Genomic DNA, 12,179 nt, shown 5'->3' with positions numbered 1-12,179 from the left:
ATCACATTGTCATGCGTAGGCAACCAACATATCATGGCTAGTAGGACATGTACATCCACTATCTTTTTTAAAATCTGGGTGCTAGCTATCCGTTTGATTCGATGGCATCAGCCACTACAATGGGATGGCAAGCAATAAGTTGACATGGTGGCAGTTGACGACAATGATAGGTGGCAACTGACGTTAGACACCAGTGACAATTAATTTTCACACACCCCCATTATTTCAAATTTCTCAATTTTCTCTACCTTTTTATGGATTCCTACACATCCATTCATTTACCAACTACGTGCATCAATCTAGTAACTTACGGTTATCTCTAACGTAGTACATGGCAGATCTAGTGTATTCTGCTTGGCAACTGCGAAGACACACAACCCATGTAGTGTATTACCCCTGTAGGATGGATCTAGTTGCCAACCTCGTCAGTAATTTTGCAATTTTCTGTGCCACGTAGAAGGATGAGAAGCAGTAGGGAGATCGGGAGATTCACCTGCTTTTAGCCGGTCGTCTTTGGAGGGCGTTGTTGGATTGGGGGTGGGGGGAAGGGGTGGGGGTGGGGTGGGGGGTGTGGGGGTGTGGTTTATGGTGGGAAGAGCCTACGGATCTGCTGTGGTTGCCATGGCAACCAGAAAAGGCCGGCGATGGAGGTAGGGGTTCGGGAGGTGGGAGAAGATGACGGCAGTCGGGATTCGGGAGGTGGGAGAAGAGGCCGGGACGGCTGGATCGTGCGGGCTGCTGGGTCCTCTGGCCCGCACGTCCGGACGGGGTTGCCACACACCGGACGTGCGGGCTGTGCCTTTGCGCGCGCGGACGTGGTCGTGCGGGCTGGTTGTTGTCCATGCCACACGAGGCGCGCGGACGAGTTCCTGTCCATGCCACACGTGTGACAGTTATCAGGATCCTAGTGATTTTGTATTGGAGATTTGGAGGTCCCCGCACACTAGGAGGTTTCATGATTTTCTATTGAGCGAGGCCACACGCGGCACAGACCCTGGTCGAGCCGAACCAAGTAGAACGGGCCGTCTCACTCGCTTCTTCACCTCCTCCCCGACCCACCGACCCGGCGGCGCCCCCCACCCATTCCGCCGACCGCACCATGGCCCCACCGCCGGAGCTGATGGACGAGCTCGTCGGCGAGGTCCTCCTCCTCCTTCCTCCCGACGAGCCCGAGCACCACTTCCGCGCCGCCCTCGTCTGCAAGTCGTGGCTCCGCGTCGTCTGCGACCCCTCCTTCCGCCGCCGCTACCGCGCCTTCCACGGAGCCCCTCCCCTCCTCGGCCTCCTCCAACAGTTCCAAGTCCTCCAACAAAGGCCCGCGCCCCGCTTCACCTCCACCACGTCGATGCCAGACTTCCCCTACCCGGGCTCCGACGGCCAGGGCAAGCACCCCGTTCCCCTCGACTGCCGCCACGGCCGCGTGCTCATCCACATGGTGCAGGACGAGGGCCTGGTTTTCGTCGTCTCGGACCCGGTCATGGGCGACCGGCACGTCCTCCCCGCGCCGGGCATCGTCTGGCTCATCTGCACTGCCGCGGTCTTCTGCGCCGCCGATGGCTGCCAACATCTCGACTGCCAAGGCGGCCCCTTCCGCGTCGCCTTCCTGGCCACCGACGACGACGACCGCCAGGTTAAGGCGAGCGTGTACTCGTCGGTGACAGGTGCGTGGAGTGCGCCAGTATCTCTTGACGATGGTTGCGAATGCTATTCCCAGCACATCCGAGATGACATTGCAGAAAACCTCTACCACCTGCCCTATGTCATGCCCCGGCGAGTAGCTGTCATTGGAGATGAGGTCTACTTCACACTTCGCTCTGCTCACAAAATCGTCAAGTACAACTTGCCAAACAACTGCTTATCCATGATCGACCCGCCGCCACACACTAGGAGCCCAATTGCTCTCATGGTGATGGAGGACAGTTCGCTGGGGTTTGCCTGCACTGAGAGTTCTAGTCTTTATCTGTGGTCAAGGAAGGTGAATTCAGAAGCAGCTGCAATGGGTAAAATGCAGGAACATCGAGCTGGAGACAATTGTGCCCGTCGTGGATCCAGATTACCAACCATTTGTGGTTGGTTCCGCAGAGGGTGTGGGTGTCATCTTCATAAACACAGATGCTGGCTTATTCACTCTAGAGCTCAAGTCAGGGCGAGTCAGGAAGGTTGATGAGCCCGCACAGTACTTTAGCGTCCTACCCTACATGAGCTTCTACACTCCAGGTATTGGTTCTAGACCTTGCTTCTTGTCTATTGTCTTGCATTTTTGTTACGGCTTCTGTATGTTTGCTTATTTACTTGGTTGTGAACAATTAGTCGTAGTGAAAGTAATATATGTTTGTTATATATATATATTCACATATGAATCTTGCCAAGCACAATTCTCTGTGATAGAGAAAACTTAATATATGACGCTGGAGAACATAATGTAATGTATGATATGAGATTTGACATGTGAAGGACCATGACCATGCATTGGTCGAATTGCGGAATATGTACACAAACATGTTGGTCTCGTACTATCCTGTTACCTTCCGTCAGACTTTCTTATAAATAACCATCTCTTATTTTGTGGCATAGCTGAAGGTCACATCTCAAACCCAGTGTTGTAAGTTGTAACCATTGGAATTGGTACTAGCATATAGCTCACCAAAGTAAAATGCTGACTTGGAGTTTGTTATGAGTTTTGTACATGATATATTTTAGATCATGGCACATTGTTATCGCTAATACAGATTAACTGATCAAAGTGTGCTGCTGGTTTCTTTCAGAGCTGCTATTATGAAGTGTGAAGTCGTTTATTCTCTGTTCAGCAGTTTACTTACAAATTGTGCAAGTCCTTACAATTAATTGATGTTGTCTTGTTGAATTCGTCCTGATCATAATGTCAAAAGGTTGTATTTCAGATTAATATGTGAGGCATATTTCTGCTACTGTTTGCCTAATTCTTGGCTCAGCTACTTGGAACAGAAATTATTGTAATCTATGTCGTCTCCCTTTCATGAAATTTTAGTATGACTTCAATGTTGATCTTGTCTTTAAAGGATATGTCAAGTAGCAGTACCAGACTTCTTGGAAAAACAATTGGTGGACAAGGAACTTACTTTCACCACAAAGCGTTTAGCATTTGTAAATAGATTCTAACAGGCGCGGAACTCGGATGTTTTTCACTTTTACTAAAACTTGGAAACTGATGTTGGGATGTCCTGTCCTAAAATAAGTCACCTCTTGTTTCTGTAGCCACTTTTCAATTGTGGACTCAGGTCCGGTTATTCTTCTGTGCTATTAGATGCAACATTACCCCTGGAATAAAATGTCTCTGTTTTGCTACTGCTGTTGATTGGTCAAATAGTTGGTGAAGCATGAAGTGCATGCTAGGTTCAAATAGAGATTGCTAAATATTTATTCAACCTTGTTGATATTGCATTATCACTTTACCTTGCTTCAGATTTTTCGTTAAGATGCATTAAATTACTTTCTGGTTTAGCTGAAGCTCACATGTCAAATGCAGTCCTGTAACCCTTGGAACTAGTTATACATACAGCCGCACATCAAATTATAAATTCTAAGATGGACAGTTGGTTACGGGTTTTCTGCTTGGTATTTTTTTTTCAGATCGTGGCATATTGTTAGCGCTAGCGAAGACCCACTGATCTCTGATGTGCGGCTCAATGGTGATGAATTGCAAAATGGGCAAACCCGTCATCTCTAGTCTGCTGCCGTTGGCTTCTTCCAAGCTACTAATACCAGGTTGTATTTTGTCTCTGTTGAGGAGTTTTAAGCGTGAAGTGGTGCAAGTCAATCGTGATCAGTTGCGGTTGCCCTCGTTCAGTTCATCATGATAATGTGGCTAGAGAATTTGCACTTCAGGTTCATAAGTTGGTTTCTTATCTGTTATGCAGTTTAAGTGTGAATCGTGCGAGCTACCATGTTTGACCAGTGGTTCTCGAATCGAATTCGCCCTGATCATGTCGAGCGAGCGAACTGTATTTCTGTTTAGCATATAAGGTGTACTTCTGTTACTGTTTGCTTAAATGCTTGAGTTGGCTACATGAAACCTAGAAGACTCTGCGGCATTTCCATTTTCTGAAAAAAAAAATGTCACGCAATGTTTTCCTTGTCTTGGAAAATGCCGTTCCTGTGGTTTTTGGATTGCTATGGGGTTTGCTTCAAGGAATCCATGACGGAGACTCCAGCTTCTGAGGGCGCCCATGCTACCGGAGAATGGCTGAATGCTGAGGCTCGCTTCGGTCCAGCGCACTACTACCCGGTGATCCTGCAGCTCGAGCGTCTGTGTGCTGCCTGCAGCTTGACGCCCCAACTGCTGACTTTGACGCGTTTCCTGGACACCAAGAGCAAGAAGATGGACGGCCCCGGGACCTTGGTCTCCCCTACAATACGACAACGCTGGAGCTGCACTTCCACGCCCCGCTGATCATTGTGCCGGTGTCTCTTCTGTTGCGAGTGATCGAGTCCGTGTACTACTGTAGAAATAGCTATCTGTCGAGCAGTTGGCTTAGAACTGAAGAAGAGAAATTGAAGACAGACAGACAACAACAACCAAAAGGGCAGGGGGGGTTACTGAAGAAAGACTTTCCATGATTTTCATGTTTGTTTACCGGTCATGAAGACTAAAATGTAAAAACTGGAAAATGAGGAGCTAAAAAACTGAGGTACTAGACTGAATGAAACTGAATGATATGTGTGGAAATACTGAGAATAAGGCCATCGCAATGCAAGCTCACAACTGAATAAAAATAAACTGAATAATGAAAAAAATTGACTGTAGAATAAGACAGATATAATAAACTCTCAGTATTGATAGACTGAACAACGATACAAGCTCACAGACTAAGTAGGAACAGAAGCCATGGAGAAACTGTAAGCAAACAACACATAGCTTCCAAACCTTCTTGTGACCTCAGTACACACATCTAACATAAACATAAGACGCACAAGAAATGCACCAACACATCAGATCAGCTAACCAAATGTCTTAGAAACCAGTCACACTGCACTCCAATTCCACACACTGTTTGGGCAGCTGAGCCAAGGAGTCCAGCACTCTAGTCCTCATCGGAGTAGTCAGATTCGCTCGGCTCCGACGCATCTTCATCCTCAGACTCCTCAACGTCGTCGCTCCCGGAATCGGCGTAGACTATCGCCACCTTCCTCTCCCTTACTGTCCTTCTCGGTGCAACTGGCTCGGCAGAGCTGCCGGAGGGAGGAGCCTCGGCATCCTCTGCCCCCGTTGAAGCGCCCGCCGCCCTCTGCAGAAGCGAGCCGCTCTTCTTGTTGAAGGGGGAGGACCTGATCCTCCGCACCTTCTTCTCAGGAGAAGGCGCGCTGAGGTTGCTGTCATCAGTAGGCTTGAGTATTTCCTCCATCACTTTCTGCTTCATCCCTTTGCTCTGAGCCGGCGCCCTCTTCCTGATGGTGGTAGCTTTCGGCTTCTCGGCGGCAGGCTTTCTTCCCTTGGTCTTCTTCTCAACTTCCATGGAAGACCCCCCACCCTCGCTCTCATGGCGGGGCTCTGCCATGTCTTCGTCAGAGGGCTCGGCTAAGGATGACATGGCCTTCTTTGCTGCGCCCCTTTTGCTTGGTCCGTTCCTCCCTTTCTTTGCCTTCTGCTGTTCTTCTGTTTCCATGGCTGCACAAGTGGTTACGCCATCAGCTTATAAACATCTAAAACATGGATATCTTATGTTCACAAACGCAACATTATGTCAGTGGCCATTACCACTAGGTTCTGGAGAGGAGTCGTCAAGATTATAAGCGGCCAGACGGTCTTTGAGGTGAGCCACTTCGTCGTCCTCTTCATCTTTCACCGGTGCACTTGCCTATGAAATTGTTACATTGAGGCTTGTTATAAAGCAGCAAATAAACTATGCCAAGCAGAGTGAGACAAGGCTTGATCGAAGAACCAACCTTCTTGGGTGGTGGTTTCTTCTTTTGCGCTGCAGGTTTCGGTTTCGGTGGTTCAAAATCTTCGTCGTCGCTCCCAGCCAAATTTGCCTTGAAAATTTTGGTTGTTTTATCAGTAAAGGACAAGTACTGCAACTCAAGAAATGTATCACTTGTGTTACTCTGTACCTTCTGAGACTTGGCCGCGGCCTTCTTAGGCTGTCTCTTGGGTGCTGCATTAGATTCCTTTGCGTTTTTGGCACGCTTACGTGATCTGTCATTCTGTTCAGCCTCAAGTTTTGCATCAAGCACCTGTATCGAAGTCAATGAGTGAGAAGAGCAGTGAAACACATGACGTCGAGCAAAACCTGCTCAAGAGAAAAAAAAACACATAACAATAGAGAGAAACACTGCTTACATCCAGTTCCTTCTCAAGAGCATCAAGGTCTCTCAGCCAAAGAGTATTTGGCTCTGTATTACTCAGGATATTCAGATCTTCTTCTACCTTATCCTGCTGCGCGATGAGTTCCTTCACCTTCTCCATAGTCAAGGTACCAATAGACATTGCAAGAAGATACTCATAATCACTTGCTGCAGCTTCAGCAGGACCATCATCATTTTCTTCATCTACTTCTGTAGATCCTACAGCAACTGGCTCGGCCGTGGGTTTTTTCTTTGGGAAAGGATCATATTTCTTCTGCTTCAGCTCCTGGAATAGCTCTGCCCTCTTCCTGTTATTGACTATGATGTCCCCAGAAATAACAGCAAGAATAAACCTAACTTTGTTCTTATACTTCAGCAACTCAATCCCCATGTTTTCCAACATTACTTTCTGCACAGCATATGGTAGTTAGTTAGTACAGTAGTTTGCAAATGAACAGCCAAAGGAAAAGGTCAACATGTACCTTTCGTCTGACATAGAAGTCGAGCCTCAAATCAAAGAACTCTTTAAGTACTGTAAAGTTAACATAATATCAGTGACAAAACCGCACGAAAAAGGACTTGTAACTATAATACAGGTCCGTGTTGTTAGAGATACTCACCGTCCTCTGGGGTGTCATATTTTCGGATTTTACCATTCGAGTCAAACAAGTGCATGTTTGTTGTTCCTATTGTGGTTGTCAGCTTGAATTTCTTCTCAAGGCCTTCTTGCTTGGCCATATTCATGTTTTGCTCCGTCAGGATAAGCTCAAAATCTACATCCGCATGATCACACTGCGACCTTATTTCCTGTAAATTGATTCAGTTAAAGAAAGTCAAAACATCTGAAACCCCAAGAGAATGAACTATTTGTACTATTAACTACCTCTAACAATGGTGGTTCCTTGCTCTTTTCCTTTTCCTTTTCCTTGTCCTTTTCCTTCTTCTTCTCCTTGTTCTTGTCCTTGCTCTTTTCCTTTTCCTTAATAGGAATAGGACACATGGATTCAAGAAACTCTTTGTAATCTGTAGTCCAGCGGCGGACAGGAAGCTCAGTAATTTTAAGCCTGGTGTCAGCAACTTCCTCTATAACACCAGTGATGGTATATGTCACACCAGTTGCCTTTGAGCTTGTCTCCTTCAAAGAGCCCTGTCAGGTGATGAACAAAAATTTGCATCAAAATCATTTGTTGCATTAAAGCAGTCAAACTGTCAATGTAGCAGAAATATGCTAGTAAAAGCATCGCACTGACCTTGAACCCCCTGTACCAAGGAACCATTGGTACGATAGTCTCGTTGTTTAGCAACCTTTTCAGATTAGCAATAATGTCTCTTGGATTGTAGTTTGGGACATAGGTGCTCCATCCAGTGCCAATGCCTTCACTTCCATTGACCAAAACCATGGGAATGATTGGCATATACCTGAACATAACGTGGCATATTTTAGGTACACAAAAATAAATTGAATTGCAATCATAATTGGTAGGATGAATGTTCAAAGAGATAATATATATTACCAACTGGGTTCAATTGACTGCCCATCTTCATTCAAATAGTTCAGAAGAACATCATCATCCTTTGGAAAAATTAAGCGGGTGACAGGCTGTAATCTGGTGAAGATGTACCTAGCACTAGCAGCATCTTTCCCCCCCTGAAATGAATGTAAACAAGCAAAGAAGCATGAGAACCCGTTACAAACAGAGTCATATGGTACTTGGCTTTAGCAAAAGCTAACCCACCGCATTTCTGGTACCAAACTGGCCACGGGGCTCCAAAAGATTGATATTATTGCTGCCAACAAAATCCTGAGCCATTCCTATAATTGTGCTTGCTAGACTCTGCTCACCATGGTGGTATGCTGAGTGTTCTGACACATAACCAATAAACTGTGCCACCTGTAGCCCACAAAAGGTAACAAATTAAGGAATATACATGATGATTCCAAATACACAAATTCAAAAGCTCTTTGGCGAACCTTTGATTCTTTAACCAAATTCTTCTTGAACGAGCAAAACAAAATCTTCCTCTGTCCTGGTTTAAAGCCGTCGACCATTGAAGGTATTGACCGTTCAAGGTCTGCCATCGAGAAGAGTATCAGCTCTTTGTTGATAAAATCACTGTACTTGATCCGTTTCTCCCGTTGGTCAAGGCAAGTTCCAGGCTGCAATATGGTTTGTGTGTTACTATTGATACAGAATAAGGGACTTGTTTCAAACTGGGAAATGATGCAAATATTAAACCTGATAGTTGGTCAGCCAGTCCTTCCTCTCAGCAATCTTTTTCTTGCTGAATGCTAACTCAATAGCCTCACCATCTTCTTTGTCATCAGCCCAGACAAAATCCTTCTTATGATGGGTAATATCTTCAAAGTAATCCCGACCTTCTTGAGCTGTGCTGGTTCCCAGCCCCTGTACCAGTCAAAATTCTATCAAGACCAAAAACAACTACAGCCATCTTTGTTATAGCCCCTTCCAGTAAAAATAAGGGAGGAAACACCAACTTTGGCAAAACCATGCAAGAACTGAATAAGGGGCAAAAGGCGCACCTTGTAGTACTTTATAGTCCACGAACTTGCATTTCCAGCTAAGCTCTCTTTCCATGCTTCATAGTCTGGCATAGAGTAAAATGACTTGACAGCTTTGCCCTTGGTTGCCTGGACAAATTAACAAAAGCATTATTTTTTTACTGGAGCGACAATACCAATTTGATCGGCAGGGAGAGATATAAAAAACTGAATGATAAATATTACTCCCTCCGTTCCTAAATATTTGTCTTTTTAGAGATTTCAAATGGACTACCGCATACGGATGTATATAAACATATTTTAGAGTGTAGATTCACTCATTTTGCTCCGTATGTAGTCACTTGTTGAAATCTCTAGAAAGACAAATATTTAGGAACGGAGGGAGTAGGATTTAATATGTATTAATGTGTATCTTAACACACACAAATACATTTGACAACAACCAAAAGAATTGCCTACCTTAATAATTGGAGTGATGAACTCAACCAAGAAAGAAGGAACTTTAAGGAGAGATGGCCACTCTTTGTGAATGAAATTGATCAGCAACCCTTTGATGTGGGAACCATCATGGTCCTGAAATTTCATCAGTTCAATCTAAGCCAAGAAACAACTTCACTTTGACTAATTGAGATAAATTGGAGACGTTGTCAGGCAAACCTGGTCTGTCATTATCATGAGGTGGCCGTATCTCAAGCCCTTTGTACTATCATACTTCTTATCATGCTGCAGACCTAAAATTTTCTTTATATTCTGGATCTCTGCATTCTCCATTAGCTGCTTATGGCTTGCTTCTCTCACATTTAATAATTTACCCCTGAGAGGAAACACGCCATAGTGGTCCCTTCCCACTACACCTATACCAGCCATCTGCAGAGAAAACAGGCTGAACTCTTCAGTATGACAGTGAAACTGTATGCAATGGCATTTAATAGGTTCGTGTTACTCACAGCTAGAGCCTTTGCTGAATCTCCTTCAGTAAGGATCAAGGTGCACTTGTCGGAGTTCTTCCCACCAGCGTCATTTGCATCCTCCAGCTTAGGGATGCCAACAATACTTGTCTTCTTGGTTCCATCAGTCTTCTTTAGTTCCTTATTTAGTTTGAACTCGGCCCAAGAAAGGAGATTGCTAACAACACCCGAGCTAGAGACTGCAATTGTAAGAAGTGAACATTATCATTAGTGGTGCATCCACAATAGACAAATCAAGGATAGCAAAGTTAACTCATCACATACCCTTCTTAAGGAACTCTTCAGAGAGCTCGCATGTGGAACCAAAGCTTGCTTGACGAGTCGTCAAGGTCTCTTTGGTCTGTGAATCAAATGCAGGGTTGTCAATGAGCGCATTAACAAATACCCATAGGTAGCCCTTCACTGTATGCAACTTCATGTTAGCCTGCTTGTTCTTCTTGTTCACAACGCCCATCACATGGCTGGCAATTTGGTTTGCGACGTAATCAACGTGAGTTCCACCTCTTATGGTCGCAATACCGTTTACAAAACTGACCTGCAATCCAAACAGAATGTCTGAGGTATAACTGTAACAACACACTACAGAGGAGCTTCACATGACACTAGCCCACACTTACCTGCTGGAACTGGCCTTCACTTAGACTCACACACACCTCCCAACGATCATTTACCTTTTGGTAAATTCTGAAAGGAAGGTAAATTTGAGCATCAGAAAGAGTGCGTGTCAGAGATTTCCATGGAGATGCTCAAACTAGTAAGAAAAAAACTTTCTCAAACCTTGGTAACTCGATGCCTTCTTTGGAAGCAGAGTCGATATACAGTTGCACATAATCTGAGAAGCCTTTTACTGCCACCTTCTCGCCATTCAACTCAACCTTCACCGTTTTGCCAAGGGTGCCGGCCATATCAACTACTCGCTTCATCATGAGTGCCACGACATCAGCTTCGAGCTCGGTCATGTTGAACTTTGCAAGGTCAGGCTTGAAGGTAACTTTGGTCCAGTTCTCTGACTGCTTGCACTTCTTAATCTCGGGCTCCGTCTTCTTCCCCATGTTATCAGAGAAAACCTGCACATGCATTCAAGGAGGAATGTCACAATGTATGATGCGCTTGGTAATTAGGGTGGCTGTGCCTAAAGAACTTTGAGGAGACATTAGTTAATATACAACTACTGGGTGTACCAATCCTGCAGTTAATAGTGAGTGTACAGACCACAACCCTAGTAGTCAGTTTAAATTACCTATATGTCTTCGTAGTAGTTTTAAACTGATGTGCATATTCATGGTAAACCATACTGAGCAATGCTATAAACTATCAAAGGAAATGAGACTTGGATTAGTAATAATTAAGATCAATGACATAGGACTTAGATGTGCAATACTTATGGCACATCTAGATGTGCTTTAGCAAAACTGTTAAGAAAAACTAATGCAAGCAGGTTCTACAGACGAGAAACTTTGAACCAACCCTGCAGAATTTCCAGCCGTTTGCCCAACTAAACAACACACATAAGAACAACGGTCTCGCGCTCCAATACCACCAGATTCTCAGCTCTAGTGTGGTCACAACCAGCCGCACCTCGTTAGAGTCACATGGCACATCGATTCGCCAGATCTAACTAATCCAGCCCCAAACACCGACCCGAAAACCAGAATAGAAGCAGTAAAACGGTCAGGGGGTCCATGATTTTTCTTACCTGCCTGTACCTCTTCTGCCGGTGCCCATCGGCGGTCTCGATGACGAACTCCGTGGAGAAGATGTTGGCGAGCTTGGCGCCGTAGCCGTTCCTCCCGCCGGTGGTCTTGCGCTCGTTGTCGTCGTAGTTGCTGCTGGTGAGGAGGTGGCCGAAGATGAGCTCGGGCACGTAGATGCCCTCCTCCTGGTGGATCTCGACGGGCACGCCGTCCCCGTTGTTGTAGATGGAGATGCAGCAGCCGTCGACGTCGATGTCGACCTTGAGGGAGTCCATGGAGGGGTCGCGCTGCTTGTTGTCAGCGGCGTTGACGAGGATCTCGTCGAAGATCTTGTAGAGGCCGGGGACGTAGGCGACGGGCCGCTGCACCATGGCGCCGCCCTCGTAGACCCAGAGCGGCTGCGTGTGCTTCTGGACGGAGCCGACGTAGGTGTCCGGGCGCAGCAGGATGTGCTCCAGCTGCGTCTTCTTCTGGTACATCTCCTCGATGGTCTTCCCCCCGGCTGCGGCGGCAGCGGCGGCAGCGGCGGCGGCATCCCCCGCGGTTGAGTTGTGCGCGGAGCTGGACTTGAGCGGGGGCTTCTTCGCGGCGGGCGCCATGGCGGCGGGCGCACACTGAGGTGGTGTGCGCGCTGGCTAGCGGCTGGGGTTTGGGTGTGGGGGCTTGCGGGGTTGG

The 12,179-nt window shown here is 46.3% G+C and overlaps 1 protein-coding gene and 1 pseudogene across 2 annotated transcripts; one reads left to right on the top strand and one right to left on the bottom strand.

Annotated features, from left to right (window-relative positions):
* The first annotated feature begins 1,010 nt into the window (after positions 1-1,010).
* Positions 1,011-4,172, top strand: LOC119344191 (annotated as a pseudogene).
* A 606-nt stretch (positions 4,173-4,778) lies between these two features.
* Positions 4,779-12,173, bottom strand: LOC119344171 (DNA topoisomerase 2-like). Of its 2 annotated transcripts, XM_037614748.1 has the most exons (21): positions 11,507-12,173; positions 10,588-10,877; positions 10,428-10,494; positions 10,075-10,345; positions 9,790-9,989; positions 9,500-9,709; positions 9,302-9,415; positions 8,864-8,971; positions 8,559-8,726; positions 8,294-8,479; positions 8,058-8,213; positions 7,836-7,969; positions 7,572-7,740; positions 7,205-7,468; positions 6,942-7,128; positions 6,804-6,853; positions 6,317-6,730; positions 6,088-6,210; positions 5,923-6,009; positions 5,735-5,834; positions 4,779-5,644 (listed from the first exon to the last, which is right to left on the bottom strand). In XM_037614748.1, the coding sequence occupies exons 1-21, from the start codon at positions 12,101-12,103 to the stop codon at positions 5,061-5,063; spliced, it is 4,479 nt and encodes a 1,492-aa protein (XP_037470645.1). In that variant the 5' UTR covers positions 12,104-12,173; the 3' UTR covers positions 4,779-5,060. The 2 variants fall into 2 exon arrangements, with proteins under 2 accessions (XP_037470645.1, XP_037470638.1); XM_037614741.1 differs by having other exon boundaries at positions 5,923-6,210.
* Between the last annotated feature and the right edge of the window lie 6 nt (positions 12,174-12,179).

The sequence above is a fragment of the Triticum dicoccoides genome, chromosome 1B (assembly GCF_002162155.2).
Source record: "Triticum dicoccoides isolate Atlit2015 ecotype Zavitan chromosome 1B, WEW_v2.0, whole genome shotgun sequence".
Taxonomy (NCBI): domain Eukaryota; kingdom Viridiplantae; phylum Streptophyta; class Magnoliopsida; order Poales; family Poaceae; genus Triticum; species Triticum dicoccoides.
This window is presented reverse-complemented; position numbering and strand designations above follow the sequence as displayed.

What these genes read in the sequence shown, in the direction of transcription:
- LOC119344171 (XM_037614741.1), bottom strand. Translation starts at nt 12,103, where the DNA reads ATGGCGCCCGCCGCGAAGAAGCCCCCGCTCAAGTCCAGCTCCGCGCAC. An exon ending in CTTGGTACAGGGGGTTCAAG is followed by an intron (nt 7,469 to 7,571) that starts GTCAGTGCGATG and finishes ATCACCTGACAG; the next exon opens with GGCTCTTTGAAGGAGACAAG. An exon ending in ACTTCTATGTCAGACGAAAG is followed by an intron (nt 6,731 to 6,803) that starts GTACATGTTGAC and finishes TATGCTGTGCAG; the next exon opens with AAAGTAATGTTGGAAAACAT.